We start from the raw sequence: 18,209 nt of genomic DNA on the forward strand, positions 1-18,209 counted from the left end.
ACCTCCTAGGTAAGGGCGCCGTGTGAACACTCTAACCAAGGTCAAACATCCCACCCGAACTAAGCCATCCATATGTCCATAAAACATCGAAAGGGTCTAGGCGATCTAGCACCCTCCTAGCAAGGTGAAAACACTTTCGGAGCAACCCCCAAAACTAACAACTTCTTAAGTTGCTTTGGAGGCACTTTCTTCCTTAGGACCTACAATATTTTCCTTATTATCATCCTGTATGATTGCCATGAAGGCCACTACACCGATGGACGATTTGCCATGAAAGATGGTAGTTACTAGTGATGGCTCCACACATGCGAAAAAACAATTGCATTAATGGATGATATCTTTCTAATTTCTTTTGATTTAACCTTTAACAAGAATCGACATAGTAAAGTGTTTAAGCACAGGTTTATGGATGGGACAATGATTGAAAGTAACCTAACTGTTTTTTCCTTGTAATCTGTGAACAGGAAACCCCTAGAGACTTCACTACTGCCGACAGGTGTGACTAGGGTAAACCACTGACTAGGATAAACTTGGCAAGGACATTGAGTATTAATATATCACATATATCTTGCTGAGGGACTTGACACCGAGATCTCTTATTTCAATTCATAGCCCTCAAATGCTTGAGCTAAGCCAATGGGCTAAAAGTACCCTAATTTATTTATCAGTTGGGGTGATACACATTCCAAATTTTCTTGACCTAGGGGTGTTTTACACTGTATGATTAACCAGGCTAAAATAACCTAGCAACAAATCCATAATTTGGGCTTCCAGAGTGCAACCTGTTGAGATTAGGTTAAACTGTTTGACGGGATTGAACTGAATTTTATCAAAACTATAAAGTAGCTTTTGAAGGTACTTTGTGGAATTTACTTCAATTTACGTTGACAAATATATAATTGAAATAATCTTAGAATATCAATCAGTGGTCCTTGCTGAATTCCTCATTCGAGCATAGTAGTAAATGCAAAGCCACAATCAGTCCAGATTATATTAGATTTATCTTATCTCTCAATGAAAATTTTCTCTGATACTTCCTTTGGGATAATTCAAGCAAATACATTATGGTTTCATGCAAATTCATCAATGCGCCAACAATTTTCTTGCAGCAAAACTAGTGCAGCTTTCTGCTGAATTGTATTTTGTAGTAGTTCAGATAGATTGTTTTCATGCAAATCAAATTATGGAAGGGCCTTATTATTGCTTGAAGTGCCTCCTTACTAGTGATAAGGAAGACAAAGCAGAGTTCATTAAGTCAATTATTTTAGTTTTAACAGAAATGTTTGAAGGAAAACAGTATGGAGCAGCAAATGGGACTGGTAAATGTTTAGTAAACTTGCCTTGAGTTATTGATCATTAAGAAGTGGCCCTTAGTCTGACATAACCAGCTATAGGAAGTCACCCTTAGTGCTTTGATAATTGTAATTTTTTAATGAGATGCTTCCTTATTGTTATAGATACAAACTGTGGAGTAGTGAAAATTCTAAATGGTCCATGCCCTCTTTGTATTTTTTTAAAGATTTTTGGAGATAGAAGCGTTCCAGTTGAAAATGATGCAGACCTTCTACACATTTCTGTTGGAGGTGTAAACAAACTTAAGTTAGTGGAGAAAACAGAAACCACAGATCCTTCTACCAAGGCTTCACTGGAAGAAATCACAGCACTAGAGAAAGCTGATGAGGAATTGGCACGATTCTTACAGGTAGCCACATCAACTATAATACTAGTTTGATTTCTTCAAGGTTCATACTTTCTGAGAACAGGTGTTGTCCACTTGTTTGTCCCTTTTCATTGGAACTAGGTGGATCAGTAATATAGTAGACTGTAACATGTTACAGATCTCTTAGTTGGTGGGCTTTGGTATTTTTCTGCTTGCCTCTGAAGCATAATGCTGCTTATTAGAAGTATTTTCTTTCTAAACAGGCCGAAGAAGATGCTCTTGCCTTCCAGCAACAAAATGCTGGTCAAGGTAAGGGGGAGTTTGAAAGAAGGCTTCGACCATATGTGGACCAAGTTTTATTGGTGTGTATTTCATTACCTTCTATTGGATGAACAGTTACATTGTTATTGCTTTTCTGTTTTCTTGTCAGTTGGCTCTATGCTAAGAGACAACCATGCTAAACTGAAATAGTCTAAGACTGAAGTCCAAAAGTAATTTCTTTTGTAGTATGAAGATCCTGTCCGGCAAGAAGCAGCACGAAAGTCAGTTCCCATGGATGAACTTGAAGAAAAAGCTGCCATTACCTTAGCCAAGGTAAAAGTACTATCTAGTTTACTTGAGAGTTGCTTGTCTTTCTAGTTTTGCAGGTTCAACAGAGGACTTATGTTACAGTATTTGTAGACTTCTATCATTTTTTTGTAAACATAATTTTTGTATTATAGTACATAAAGAAATGCATGACTTACTAATACATCAGATGTTAAAGTGGTTCTTGAATTTAACTTTGGCACCCCACTTGTGATGGTCATTGAAGACATAGCTATTCTAGAGAATCCATGGTTCAGAGTTCCCAAAAATAAAAAGATAATAATATGTCAAAACCCAAGCTTTTCAAAATAGCCACTCTAAAACAGATTTTTATAAAAGGTGCTATTACTGCTAAACATATTTACGAAACTGCTTATATTTCTCGTCTAATCTGCCCTGCTAGTAACACAAAATTCAAAATCTTCTTATTGTTCGCAAAAAAATGCTATTCCAGGTCTTGCTAAGAAAATCATAGTGGAGTATAGTGTCATATCCCCAATAATTAAATTTGTCTGAGTATACCCGATTTTGCAGTTTTGTTTCCTACTCAATTATTTTGGCGCTTGGACTTTAGGAGTTTGGGTTAGAAGGCTTGGGAATTAAATTTTGCAAAAGGAAAAGAAGGCAACTTAGGAAAAGTGGGTCAAAAATTAAAAGGGTGAGTTGTGGGGGCCACACAAAAGGGGAAATCGAACCCTTAGGAGGAATTCGACCCACATGGAGCGAGAACGCTCTAGGGGGTTCGATTTGGTGGGGACCACAAGAGGAAGAGGAGAGAAGCTACAAAAAACAAAGGCAAGCTCATTTTTGGGGTTCCTTGTTCATTCATCTAACTTGGGAGTTTTCTTGTGCTGATAGCCAAGTCAACCGGTGCTTTGAGTACAGGGATTTCCAAGGGGAAATTCCAGCCTCTCTTTCGGTGGACTTCAAGTGCCACCCTAAGAAGGAATTTCTGAACTTAGTGGGAAGGAATTTCGCTCGAGTTCGTGGGACAGTTTAGCGCTTCCTTTAGCGAGTTCAAACTTCCTGGAGGACGCAGGGGCAAAGCTGTACTAGGGGAGTTTCAAGGGGTATTTTGGCCAGACGTTTTAGGAGAAATTTCACTAAGGGTGGACCAGCATTTGTGGATAATTTCAGGGCTTGAAGTTGCTGCTCCTGAGAGAGATAGACTCACCATTTTAGGGCCTGCGCAGTAGTGTTATTGGGCAGAATTCGTGGGGCTGGATTCACCTCACTTGTGTCGGGTTTTGGAAGGAAATTCGCTCAATTCTTCTAGAGGGAATTACAGGGCAATCCTACAGTTGATTGAGGAGGGATAAGTGGCATATTCAACAATTGTGGGTTGTGGGGGACACAAAATCTGCCAAGGAGGGCATAGCACCCGATTTGGGTACTTCTGGGAGGTTGGAATTAGCCCAAATCCTTTCTGGGTTTTGCTGGATTGGTCTTGTTAACACTCAAACTAGCAGGGACCTAAGGGGGATCCCTAATGGGCAAATGCTAGGCCAAGGGCAACAAATGGAGACTTAGCCCACTGTCACCTCAGCTAAGGCTCCCTTCTATTTACGGAATTTCACCGATGGGAGGAGTCCCGGTATATTATGGAGTCACTGATGAAGGATAAGTCAATGAAAAGATGTGGAGTGACCTAAATAATCCCTTTCTCGGAAGGGTTAGAAAGATAGAGCTTGCTTGCTTTCTAAGCAAGGTACAATGTCTTCTAGGGAAAGGAAGGGAGGATTTGAGGCTTAGGTTTATGGGATATGACTTGTGAAGGAGTTTCCCAATCCCTAAAATCCTTGTTGAAATTGGTATCCTGAATGGTTCTTTGAAGAATTGTCGTTTCAAAGAAACGGGACCACATGGGACCAAGTGGACCCAGTGTAGGGTAGGGGAGAAGAGTGTGGCAACCAACGATTATTCCTAACCTGGACAAGGTATGGAAATGGATCATGGAAAGAATATCCACTTAAAGGTTTGAATTGATCCAACAAGGTACTAGCCTTTGGGGATGTTAGGGCAAAGTTTGATCTCAAAACTAGGGCTTGGCTTTTCTCCAACTCCACCGTTGGAATGGCTTCAAAATTGGAGGAGGCCTTGAGAAGACACCAACGCAGGAGACCCTAGGAGATCAAACTTTTTGGAGGGATAGTTTGTCAGGAAAATGATGCCCTAGGTGACCCAACTTGGGTTGACTTGGGAAAAGGTGAAAAAGCTGTGATTTTAGGTGACCACCTCTTGGTAGATCAGTGCCTTAGTCTTCGGAGAATGGAGTCTACGATGAATATGAGTGAGGGCCTTTGGTTCTTGGTCAAGGAGGCCCTAAGACTACTTCGCTAGCCTTCTAGGTCAAAGAGAAGCAATCTTGGAGCTTTTATACTTTGATGTGCAAAGGAGATGGCTTATCATGGTCAATTCGTTGATAAAATCACCCCTAGGAGATTTCGTTCACATTACATGGACCATACATTGAGAGATGCTATAATAGAGAAAAATTTTCACAACTTAAAGCAGTGAATGCATGCAACAATTAGCCCTAAAAATAGCGAAAATCCCAGTCCAATGTATATGACAAAGTAAAACAAGAATAACATTAAAATTATGTACTTACATGTAACAAAATATATCCATCCATCCATAATTGACAAAAGAGAAGCTCCAAGATAAGATAGACCAATATCCACACATCAAAATTCATCCATAAAGCTCCAATTCATCCTCTAGAAAAAGTGCGAAATTCTCAAGAGAGAAAAGATCCAATCCAAAGTGATGATGAGAAAATGAACTCATCCCACTTGTATTCATACACTAATGAGGAGTTCGAATTAGCCTCCTTGGCTTACATAAGCCCCAAAAATAAAATAATGTGTTAATTTTCTAACTTTTGGTGACAAGTGCACCAAACTAGCTCACAAATGAGAGAATATGCCTCTTAAGAGGTCGAATGATGAATAATGCATGTTGTAGAGCCCTTTAAGAGGCTTGATGAGGTCCATGGGTGCCATAATGAAGAGTAGGACCCTCAAAAGTGATGGACAAGGGGTTGGCCCTTTGTTCTCCAAACAATAAACCTGTGGTGCTCCCAATGGGTGTGGGGTACAATAATAACCTCACGGGTCTCCAAATGAGTAGAAGATGCCTGTAGATTGTCTGCAAGGGCTCTGATGAGGGTGTAGGGGATGCCACATCATCCTACAAGTCTTGGGTCAGCTGCCAAGTGCATGGTACATCTGTGGGCCAACTGGGCAAAGGTGAACCAAGTGCATCTTCCTCGTCCAATGGGAGTATCTCGAGCATCTCTGACCATCCTCAGGGATCCACGGAGTGCTGTCTACTATTGTGGAGGTCCATGGCTCTCAACACACACCCTATATGTGCCAATGCAGCCCTTTGGAGGATTAAGACCCTGTATAGGGAGACCAAACCCAAGATGGAGATCATCTGCAATCCTGCATAAGATCCAATGCATCCCCTAGCCTTCTAGTACAACAAGTCATTAGAGAAATTGAGTAAATGAGCTTACCAACCATGGACCGCAGTTGCGGACTTCATAATGGCCTGCCATTCCAAAATGGGCTTCGGGATGTGCCAATGTACCAACTCCAAATGGGGTTAACCAAGTATTCTATTAGGTGGTTTCTACTTCTAAAGGGGATAATATGTTCAAGGTACATCCTTCAAAAGATGGTGGCATGTGACAGATAGGTGAATGAAGTAGGGGATGAGAAGGGGCAGCTCTGGGCCACATGTTGGGGTACAAGGGTAGCTAATAAAAGGGAAGCCCACACTTGGGTTTATAATGTATAAGAAGGAGAAATCGTGGTACATGAGGTGCCCCGACCTTGATTTTTCCACCCTTCTTTATATGCCTTTTGCCTTTTTATGATTTTCTTTAATTAATTGCTCGGGGCTCAAGGGGTAAGAGCATGATGCGTAAGATATAGCAGTGAATACCCCCTTTTAAGGTAAAGTGGTTCATTGCCCACCGGGGGTTGGGACAATCATGGGTTCCTATATGATGAAGGGGGTTCATAGAACTCGTAGGAACCAGGGTGATGGCCATGATGATGGGTAGAGCTCATGTATTGGCTTTTGTCCACGTGCTAAATATGTTTGTCCTAGCCATATTTTGCATTTTGTGGTACATTTTCTTGTTGAATGTGGCCAAATATGTTTTTATCTTTCTTTTTCGCTGCATCAACCTCCGGGGCATCATTTCAAGCCTGACCCAAGGTGTGGGCAAGGGGAAGGGGCGGGCTAACCCTATGTGGAGCCAACGGAGGAATGTGGACCTAGCGGAGGAATGTGGACCCAAGCGAGAGAAATGATGAATGGGGTAATAATGAGTGGAAAGGGAGTAATATGAACGGATAAGGGAGCTGGACCACGCGACCAAAATTAGGGTTTCCCATTAAATACCATCCCTAAAGCCAAATGGTCATTAAAAGAGATTCCATGGGATTAGAATGCAAGGTTAATATCCAAAAGGGGTCTAGGGGACAAGGGCACAGACCTAAACCATTCTTTCCGCCGAATCCCCCCATTAATCCATGCCCATAAGTGTCCATGATAAGCAAACAACAATACTCAATTATCAAATGACAAGGCATACCTTTAGGTTCAGGAAGCCCACCTTCAAACATACGATCATGGCAGATGGGTGAGGGACCACATGGTTGGCTTAGGTGGTAGAGAAATGGTACAATGAGCTAGCTGGTGGTTGCCGACTAAGGACCATCTTGGAGATTTTTTTTTTCTCCTAAGGATATCACCCACAAAATGGTGGGTAACAGGCCTCAAGGGGTATACTCCTAATATTGAAGAATTTTTGGAGGTGTTTTGGGCCCTCAAATCTCAGTTCACCTACAACAATAGTGCAAAATTTTCTGGGTGAAACATACAGCTTGGAGGAGCCATATTGGGTGGAGATTTCTAGCTATTCTCACCTGGGTATTTGCTTACTTTCCATAACATGCCCAGGTGCACACTTTCCATTCTCCATTGTAATCAGATTCCATGGTTAATTAATAAAATGGCTCAGGATCATTGCTGCTACCCTATGGAGTTTTAATTTGTTGATGCATGTGTTATTTCCAGTATTTTATGGTTGTACTTATGCAGTAACTAGTGCATGTCTTTGGTATTCTACTGTAAATTTCTATTAGGAATATTACATATAGTCAAGAATATCTTACGGGAGTCCAAAAATATGGCAATCATTTCCATACAGGAAAACTTATTTGGTTGTAACTTGAACTCCTAAGGCTGTCCTTGTATCTGGGATGGGTCCAACACTCTTCAACCAAAGGCTAGTAGTCCATTGACTCCAGTGTTTGCCAGGAGCTAGGATTTTGTTATGCTCTTAACCTGCAAGACGATACCAGAATACCAAATATGCGAAGAAATATACCCAGAACATAGAACAATGAGAAATAACAGCAAGTATTTTATTATTCAGAAAGCAATGTTCACTTGCCTCTTCGAGGGGGCAACCTCCAATAGAGCAGAGCTCGATTACAGAATAAAACACGATGCTCCTCAAGGGGAGTCTCTATCCTTTATATAGGATTCATACATGCAATACCATGGGGCAATACCATGGTTCTTATTAATACCATCTATCTAATACCATGGCCCATTTGCAACTAACTGTGGTCCCTTCATTAAATGTGGGTTAACCACTTACAATTATTAATATGGGCTTTATTGACTCTTTACTTAACTATAACTATGACTCGATCCTATTACATAAATAAGGGGGTTAGGGTGGGACCCTAACATGCCCTCCCCCATAAGAATAGCCTTGTCCTCAAGGCTGAAGCTGCGGAAACTGCTGAAGAATAGTGGCTGGTTCCCAGGTTGCATCTTCTGGAGAGGTGTCTTTCCACTTGACGAGGACTTCCTTGATCATGCGGCCATGCAGGTGCCTTTCTTGTGTATCAAGAACCTGTTCAGGTTGGAGCCAGATTGACCCTTCTTCATCCAGTTCAGGTAGACTGGTTTGAATTCTGCAATTGTTCCCAATCACTTTCTTGAGGCATGAGACATGGAAAACTGGATGGATTTTTGTAGTGGGTGGCAAAGCTAGCTTGTAGGCAACTTCTCCAATGCGTTGAAGTACTTGATATGGTCCGTAGAATTTTGGAGATAGTTTCTGACAACCCTTGTCTTTGAGTGATGTTTGCTTATATGGTTGCAGCCTCAAAAATACCTGATCCCCTTCTTGAAATTGGCGTTCTGAGCGATGTTGATCTACCTGTTGCTTCATGCGGTTTTGAGCTTGATGAAGATTCTCTCTAAGGTGGGCCAGCATGGTTGTGCGGTTCTGTAGGAGTTGATCCACTGCTTGTACCTTCGAGCATCCCTTGATATAAGAAGTAGGGGAAGGAGGGAGTTGACCATAAACTGCTTCATATGGAGTCATTTTGGTGGTGGCATGATAGTTGGTGTTATACCACCATTCAGTGAGAGGTAACCACTGTACCCAGAGATGTTGATTTTCTGAAGTGAAACACCTAAGGTAGGTTTCCAGACATTTGTTGACTGCTTCAGTTTGACCATCAGTTTGAGGATGACAGGAAGTACTAAGTTGGAGTTGGGTACCTTGTAGCCGGAAGAGTTCCTGCCAAAAGTTACTGGTGAAGACCGGGTCACGATCTGACACAATGGAAGTGGGCATGCCATGCAATTTGAAGATCTGATCCATGAAAGATTGAGCGACCAAAGTCGGTGTAAACGGGTGGGGTAGGGCGCAAAAATGAGCATACTTAGAAAGTCTGTCCACAACCACCATGATGACTGACTTGTTTCCTGACTTTGGAAGACTCGTAATGAAATCCATAGAAACCTCCGTCCAGATTGAGGCCGGGATGGGCAATGGCTGTAATGTGCTTGGGGATTTGACTGTTTCTCCTTTGTGGCGCTGACAGACATCACATTCAGCTACAAAAGTAAGAATGTCCTTTCTCATGCCTGTCCAAAAAAACGATCTTCGAGTGCAAGCATACGTCTTCTGAAAGCCTGAATGTCCTGCAGTGGGCGATGAGTGCAACTCCGCCAAAATGCGGCTTTTGAGGGTGGATGTTGGTGATATTACGACTCTGTCCTTGTAGCAAAGAATCTCATCCTGCCACGAGTAGCCTGCTGTGGAATTTGGATCCACCTGCAATTGATTAATGAGTTGGGAGAGCCAGGGATGTGAAAACCATTCCTTGCGAGCCTCTTCAATCCATTCTGGAATGGGAAGGGAAATTGCGAGCAGGGTACTTTCCTCCTCAAATTGGCGGGATAACGCATCTGCTACAATATTTTCGCGCCCTTTCTTGTAAATTATCTCATAATCATATCCCAGCATTTTGGCGAGCCATTTATTTTGTTGTGGTGAGGATAGGCGTTGCTCCAAAAAATATTTAAGGCTTTGATGGTCTGTGCAGATTTGGAAATGGCGCCCCAATAAGTATGGTTGCCAGGTATCTATTGCATGTAAGATGGCCATCATTTCCTTCTCATAGGTAGATTGTCCCAGATTCTTCCCACTTAGTTGTTGGCTCGTGAAGGCCAAGGGTCGACCTTCCTGCATTAAGACCGCCCCAATACCCGTACCCGAAGCATCACATTCTATCACAAAAGATTTGGTGAAGTCGGGTAGTGCTAAGACTGGAGTGGAACACATGGCATGTTTGAGAGCTGTAAAGGCCTGTTGTGCTTCATTATTCCAGAGGAATGAATTTTTCTTGAAGAGTTGAGTGAGGCGCCTAGCAATGCGACCATAATTGCGGACAAATTTGCGATAGTAGCCTGTGAGACCCAAAAATCCTCTCAGGCTCTTCAAGGTCTTAGGTTGAGGCCACTCTTGCATTGCCTGGATCTTTTTGGGGTCCACCCTGACACCGTCACGCCCCACAATGTGGCCCAAATACTCAACTTCTTCCATGCCAAAAGAACACTTGGACATCTTGACAAATAATTTATGCTTGCAGAGCAGTTGCAAGAGCAGATCTACATGCTGAAGATGTGCGGCCCAGGTGCGACTGTAGATGAGGATGTCATCAAAGAAAACCAGGACAAATTTTCTGAGATATGGTTTGAGTAGGTGGTTCATAAGGCTCTGAAAAGTGGATGGGGCATTAAAAAGACCGAATGGCATGACCAGGAACTCATAATGGCCTTCATGAGTTCGGAAAGCAGTCTTTGGAATGTCTACTTCTTTCATGCAAATTTGGTGGTAGCCTGAGCGAAGGTCGAGCTTAGTAAAGAATTGAGCCCCATTTAGTTCATCCAACAAATCATCGACAACCGGGATGGGAAATTTATCTTTGACTGTCAACTTATTAAGGGCCCTGAAGTCTGGACACATACGCCATTCCCCATCTTTCTTGAGCACCATGACCACCGGCGATGAATAAGGACTAATGCTGGGACGAATGACGCCTGCTTCCAAGAGTTCCTTGATTATTTTTTCTATTTCATTCTTTTGGGCAAACGGATATCTATATGGGCGCACATTTGGTGGTTGAGCCCCTGGGACCAAAGTAATGCTATGATCATGTTCCCCTCTCGAGGGTGGAAGCTCATGAGGCTTGTCAAAGACTGGCAGATGGTTGTTTAAGATCTGTTGCATCTCAGGATGAATATGAAGAGAAGTGGGTTCGAAGGCTTGGATGGCATTAAATTGAGCTATAACTCCATGGTGGCCCTTTTTTAACAATTTTTCCATCCAATGTGAGCTGATGATAGAGGGACCTCCCGCCTGGAGTCTGCGGAGGGTATGTGTGTGGTTGTTCTGCTTAAAGCTCATATATAACTCCTGGAAATCCATTGTGATTGGGCCAAGTGTGCGAAGCCATTCAGCACCGAGGACAATATCGCACCCTCCCATGTGTATGGCAAACATGTGGGTCTTTAACTGATAATCTCCCATTTGAAGTTTGACATTTTCACAGCGGCCTTCACATTTCATTGTTCCCCCATCAGCAATTTGGACCTGGAAGTTAGAAACTGCTCGGACAAAACAATGCACTGCTTCCGCGACTCTTTGATGGATAAAATTATGTGTACTTCCACTATCAATCAAGACTACTACTGGGCGATGCTTAATAAAACCTCTGATTTTGAGAGTTTGAGGCGAAGAAATCCCTGCCAAAGCATGCAGCGAGATAACTGGTTCTTCAGGTACATTGTTCTGCTGGTTGTCCTCTTCTTCCTCCTCTGGTTCCTCAAGTGGTGGGGCTTCCTCCGATGGACTGTGATCAGTAGCATCAATTTGAAAGAATTTGGGCTCCTTGCATTTATGCCCAGGGGAGTATTTCTCATCATAGTAGTAACATAAGCCTTGCTTTCTTCTTTCTGCCATTTCTGCTGGTGACACCTTTTGAACCTTGAGTGTTTGGGTAGTGCTTTGAGCCTGTGGGGGGCAACCCTTGGTGATGAAATTTGGGCGATTAGACTGGGCCGCTAACGCACGTTCGACTTCACGAGCTATCCTGCAAGCATCCAGCCATGAGCTAGGGTGGTGCAGTCGGACGTGGGCTTGTATGGCTTCTTTGAGACCACTGACAAAACATTCCACGTAAAACTCATCGTGTAGACCTCCAGTGCGGAAAGCTAAGGCTTCAAAGGCTGCAATATATTCATTTACTGTTCCTGTCTGTCGGAGCTTAGTGAGACGACCCAAAAAGTCAGATTCCTGGTCAAAGCGATCCATAAGATCTTTTTTGAATGTCTCCCATGTCAAGGGCCTTCCATAGCAACGTTGATGCCATTGCCACCATTGCCATCTTTCATTGTCCAAGTACATGATACCCACACTAAGCTGAGTCGCATTATCCAGGATGTAATTCAGATTGAAATATTGCTCCATTTGTGCTATCCATGCGGCCGGGTGAGAGCCATCAAATTTGTACATGTCCAGCTTGGGTGGTCGCGGATGGGATTGTTGGTGGGTGCCCCAGAGGTGAGGCGACTGGCTAGACTCACCCTCACCGTCTTCGCGTGCCTCCACCTTGCCCTTAGAGAGTGTTGTATTTAAGTTTTGCATCAGCGACATGAGCTCGGTCAATGTTGTTTCAAGTTTGTCGATCCTCTCATTCGCCATAGCTTGAGCTCTAGTTTCTACCATGCACCGATCCGATGTACTGGAAATTTTGGGACCGCCCGAATTTTTTGGCTCTAACAATTGAATGGTACCACCTTGCTCAGCTCGTCGTCCTGATTCTGATGGGCTAAGTCACCAATAAGCGCCCCGGGGGGTCTCAAACTTTTTTTTTTTTGTTACTCCGAACGGAGTTTTACTCCTTGCTTAGGAATACTGCAGTAGCCGAATCCCAGAAATGTCAATGTTGCCAAAAGTCCTGCGAAAATCACGCCCAGGTATAGGAACCCACACAACTACTCAGATCTGGATGGCGGGTCTGATGATTCTGAGAGATTTGAATGGCTGATCTCATAGATCTGAACGACAGAACTGATTGCTGCTGCGGATCTAATAGATCCGAATGGTTGTTCTGATAGATCTGAACGGCGGAACTGATTGCTGTTGCTGCGACAAAACCCCACTTGCGAGATCTGATCTGGCAAAGATTATGCGTGATTCCGAGATAGAGAAGGGAACTATGGTCTCCAGGAGTGTCAGGTGCTACAGATCGCAATATACATAAGGGTCTGACAGTGGTACTCGGCCCAATTTTTCAGGGCACTAAGCAAGGAGGATCAACCGTACCCTTAGCTGTACAACCCGACTACCCTATCGTACGCACGAGTAATCTCTCCGAGTGCTGTTCTCGGTGTACTGTAGCAGCAAGACGGTCGTCGGTTTATCTATTATGGCAAGGTTTCAAGGGAGCTAGGGGGCTTCTGATATACCCAGAGGGTACTTGGAAGACAGTCCGTGCGTGGTTCTGTCTAATGCTCTACTACTCGAAGGGGTACCCACAGGGGTTACAAGGGAGTCCAACAATCGTGACCACCTCTTGTATTTCCTGCGTGCATGCCTCCCCAAATCTGCAGGTTTATGCGCTCAACGACAGATCCCGTGGTTTAAAGACGCCGGAACACGTCTCTAGCCAAAAAAAAATTTGCTAAAATTTGGAGATCCCACCGGCCCTGGAAAGAGCTCTGATACCACTTGTTATGCTCTTAACCTGCAAGACGATACCAAAATACCAAATATGCGAAGAAATATACCCAGAACATAGAACAATGAGAAATAACAACAAGTATTTTATTATTTAGAAAGCAATGTTCACTTGCCTCTTCGAGGGGGCAACCTCCAATAGAGCAGAGCTCGATTACAAAATAAGACATGATGCTCCTCGAGGGGAGTCTCTATCCTTTATATAGGATTCATACATGCAATACCATGGGGCAATACCATGGTTCTTATTAATACCATCTATCTAATACCATGGCCCATTTGCAACTAACTGTGGTCCCTTCATTAAATGCGGGTTAACCACTTACAATTATTAATATGGGCTTTATTGACTCTTTACTTAACTATAACTATGACTCGATCCTATTACATAAATAAGGGGGTTAGGGTGGGACCCTAACAGATTTGCTCAGCATGCTGCAAGTTTCTGCAGCAATTTCCTCTATGGAGTGGAGCTTTATTATCATCTTTGTTTTCTTAGTCTTCAACTTTGCCTTCTCTGTCATCTCGTGGTGGGATTTCCTTGTTCGCATGCTATTGAGACTGACTGGTATGAACCCTCACCTAAGTCATGATAGAAAATGTGAGTTCACATTTGCTCTCGTCTTCTTCAATTTTTTGTTGAATAAATTTTCACAGCATAGCGATCATCTCACCCATATCCTCCATGTTCTCAAAGTTCTTCACAATTCCTGCCACCACATCTCTTATTGCCTACCCTAAATCAACCACTACCTTGAAGATGCTTTCTAGATTGCTATCATTATGTCTATTAAAACGTAACATTTACAGATCAACATTTTGACCAAATGTCATGTTGTTCAGGAAGAACATGTGAATAACTTATCTGATTATCTATTACTTTTCATTGGATCTCGACCAACATTTCTCTAAAAATATAAATATCTCAAACTAATATTGCTTAAATTCCATGTTTTTTGTTCTTGAGGTAGTTCATTACCTAGTTTAAAGATTTTGCATGTTGCTAGTATGGTTAGCTTTATCTGAAAAGTTTAAAATAGTCAAATCAATTTATTTAGAGATAGGAAGAACACTATATAAAGGCATTCGACGTCCTCATCAAAGGCACCATTCGACCTCGCACAAGAAAGACAAGTTCTGGGCATCCAAGCGAAGATCAAGAAGGACATGAAGGACACAGATCTCTTTCTCTCTCTCTCTAGCTCACATTTTATCTCTCCAGACCTTGCACGTGTGAATTCTAGGCAACAATTTTTGGGTAGGTTGAGTTGCAGGGTCGAAATTGTAGGGCTGAGTTATAGAGCTGAAATTTTGGGCATATTTGAGAGGGCTGAAGTTTTGAACATTAGAAGTTTGACTTGACTTGAGGGTTGGAGACCAAGTTTGACCATAACTTGTTGATCAGTTTGATGTCATAGTTGACTCGCGCATTAGATGTATCTCTTGTTGAACTGAAGAATATCTCTAAGGAAAAGGTTGCTGGATTTTTCCCCCAAGTGGGTTTTCCCAGGGTAAATCTTGTGTTCTCTTTGTGCATTGTGTGTAGGTTTTAACCTCGTACAAAAATTACCTGCATACGAATTCTAAAACACAGAAAAATAAACAATGCGAGAGCATAATACATAAAACACATATACATAGAGATTTTCCCATTGGATCCCAAAACTGGGACTACCAGCTTGATTTTTCATTATGTTCCTTTCAATGTTATAATACATATTTATACATGTCGAAGCATCCAATACCATGGACCGAAAACCATCGCATCCAATACCATGGATCGAAAACCATCACGTCTAATACCATGGACCGAAAAACCATCGCGTCCAAAAAACATGTGCAAAAATCATGCACAAAACCATAGGTGGGTTCGCCCAACCTAACATAGGGTCCAAAATCAAAATTTTCCGGGGCGCTGCCCCAGACCCCATAAAGTGGGGTTACGGGTACCCCTTCAACCCCATGTTAACTACGTGGAAAGAATATAACACAACCCAACATTCTCCCACTTGTTGTTTTCTTTCCACAGGGGGCCACAAGAGAGCTTAGTCATTTTTCCAGCCCTGAAACGCCCATTGTTTCTCTACACCAGGGCAACTTCTCAGAGCTCACAGATTTTGTCAATGCATCTGCAGTATTCTTCAAAGTGTCCACCTTTACCAGCAACACCTTTTTGTCTTCTATCATATCCCTCACAAAGTGATACTGAACATCAATGTGCTTTGTCTTTGAATGATATGCAGGGTTCTTTGCCAAGAAAATTGCACTTTGGCTGTCACAATCTATCCTTATAGCTTCCTGTACTAACCCCATACTTGAACACAATCTCTACAACCAAACTGCTTCCTTGCTTGCATGAGTGGCTGCCATGTATTCTGCCTCTGTAGTTGATAGTGCCACTACAGATTGTTTCTTACTCATCCAACTGATTGCACCTCCAAATAGGTTAAACACATACCCGCTTGTAGATCTTCTCTGATCCAGATCTCCAGCCCAGTTGCATCAACAAAGCCACGAATATCCAACACTCTGTCCAATCCTGGTCTTCCTTGGTAGCACAAACCATAATCACTAGTGCCACGCAAATACCTGAAAACCCGCTTCACTACTGTCTAATGCTCCTTTCCTGGTTTTGACATAAACCTGCTCAATACTCCCACTGCATGTGCAATGTCTGGTCTAGTACAGACCATTGCATACATCAGGCTACCAACTGCACTTGCATATGGAACACGAGACATATCCTCTTCCTCTTCTTGTGTCTTGGGACACTGTTCAGTAGATAACTTTACACCTACAGGAATAGGAACCTTCACCGGTTTACTATCCTGCATATTAAACCTCTGCAATATTGTCTCGACATACTTCCTCTGGTTTAACCAGAGCTTCCTCTTTTCTTGATCTCTTTTAATTTCCATGCCCAAAATATAGTTTGTAGCACCAAGATCTTTCATGTCGAATTTGGAGGACAATTGGGTCTTCAAATCCTGGATAATTTCTTTGTCATTTCCAACCAACAACATATCATCCACATACAAGACCAGATAAATAACACGGTCACCAATTAATTTAAAATACACACAATGATCTGCTTTGCTTCTGGTGAAGCCAAGTCCCCGTATAAATGTATCAAATTTCTGATACCACATCCTTGGTGACTGTTTTAACCCATACAGAGACTTCTTTAACTTGCATACCAGTTCTTTTTTACCCTTCACCACAAAGCCTTCAGGTTGTTTCATGTAGATCTCCTCTTCCAGATCTCCGTGAAGAAATGCTGTCTTCACATCCATCTGTTCTACCTCAAAATCAAAAGCAGCTGCAACAGATAAAAGTAATCTAATAGAAGTTACCTTGGCAACAGGAGAAAAAATATCACCAAAATCAATTCCCGGCACCTGGGAATAACCTTTTGCTACCAACCGAGCTTTGTATTTCTCCACTTTTCCTTCTGCATTTGTCTTCTTTTTGAACACCCATTTACTGCCAATGGGTTTCCTTCCAGCCGGCAACTCCAGCAGATCCCAAGCCTCATTTTTGTGCAAAGATGCCATTTCATCAACCATGGCCTCTTTCCAGAGTTTTCCATCCTCTGAATCGATTGCTTCCTTCACAGTTCTAGGATCATCATCAGTAATAGATAAAGCAAAATTTGAACAGAAAGCAGATGGACTATACCTTTCTGGCTGCATTCTTTCTCGAACTGATCTTCTTACCCCTGGAGTTTGTGGCTCTTCATCTTCTGATTCCTCCTCTGCTGTAGAGTCTGATTCTTCCTCCTTTAGCTCAAACTCCATCTTCTCAGGTTCCTTTGGTTGGACTTCATGTTTAATAACATCTTTCACCTCTCTGAACACCACATCTCGGTTGTACACAACTTTCCTTGTTACTGGGTTCCAAAGCTTATAACCCTTCAAACCATCCTTATACCCAATAAAGATGCACTTTTCAGATTTACTATCCAACTTGGTTCGTTTCTCCTTTGGAACATGTACATATGCATCACATCCAAATACCCTCAGATGTGAAAGAGAGGGTTTCTTACCAGTCCATACCTCTTGTGGAGTCTTATCCTCCAACGCTGATGAAGGTGACCTGTTGACCAGGTAACATGCAGTATCCACCGCCTCTGGCCAAAATTCCTGTCCTAACCCGGCACCACTGAGCATGCTTCTTGCTCTTTCCATCAACGTCTTATTCATTCTTTCTGCAACTCCATTTTGCTGAGGTGTATATGGAGTAGTCTTCTGCGGCGCTATACCACACTTCTTACAGAATTCTTCAAATTCCTTACTGCAAAACTCTCCACCATTATCTGTCCTCAGCACCTTTATCTTCTTCTCTGTCTGGTTTTCCACCAGAGCCTTGAATTCTTTAAACCTGTCAAAGACTTCAGATTTCTTCTTAAGGAAATATATCCATGTATTCCTTGAGAAGTCATCTATAAATGATACATAGTACACAGACTTACCCAGTGATGGAACCTTCACAGGTCCAAACACATCACTGTGCACAAGCTCTAATATCTGTTTCGCCCTCTTACTTCCAGAGGGGAAACTCACCCGATTCTGCTTCCCATATACACAATTTTCACAGAAATCAAAATCTAGAGAGCTATTACTCATACCTTCTACCATACCTTTACCATGAAGTATTCGAAGGCCCTTCTCTCCAATATGTCCAAGCCTTTGATGCCACAGCATGGTCCTCTCTCCAGAGATGACTAGATTTTCTGCTCCACTTTCAAGAACCACAGAACTGTTGCACCCATCAACAACAGTGCTACCTTGCAGCTTGTACAGAGTTCCAGCCCGAACTCCCCGCATCAAT

General features: G+C 42.5%; 1 protein-coding gene across 1 annotated transcript in view; it reads left to right on the forward strand.

The window, feature by feature from the left end:
• Window positions 1-18,209, forward strand: part of PNG1 (peptide-N-glycanase 1) — a 303,302-nt gene that overhangs the window by 20,035 nt on the left and 265,058 nt on the right. The window contains exons 3-5 of the mRNA XM_089457702.1: window positions 1,520-1,702; window positions 1,924-2,022; window positions 2,168-2,254. Coding sequence (XP_089313828.1) covers window positions 1,520-1,702; window positions 1,924-2,022; window positions 2,168-2,254 — 369 coding nt within the window. The remainder of the gene's footprint in view (window positions 1-1,519; window positions 1,703-1,923; window positions 2,023-2,167; window positions 2,255-18,209) is intronic.

Source organism: Pinus tabuliformis, chromosome 7 (genome assembly GCF_031772625.1).
Source record: "Pinus tabuliformis cultivar Carrire ecotype Pingquan chromosome 7, CPIR1, whole genome shotgun sequence".
Taxonomy (NCBI): domain Eukaryota; kingdom Viridiplantae; phylum Streptophyta; class Pinopsida; order Pinales; family Pinaceae; genus Pinus; species Pinus tabuliformis.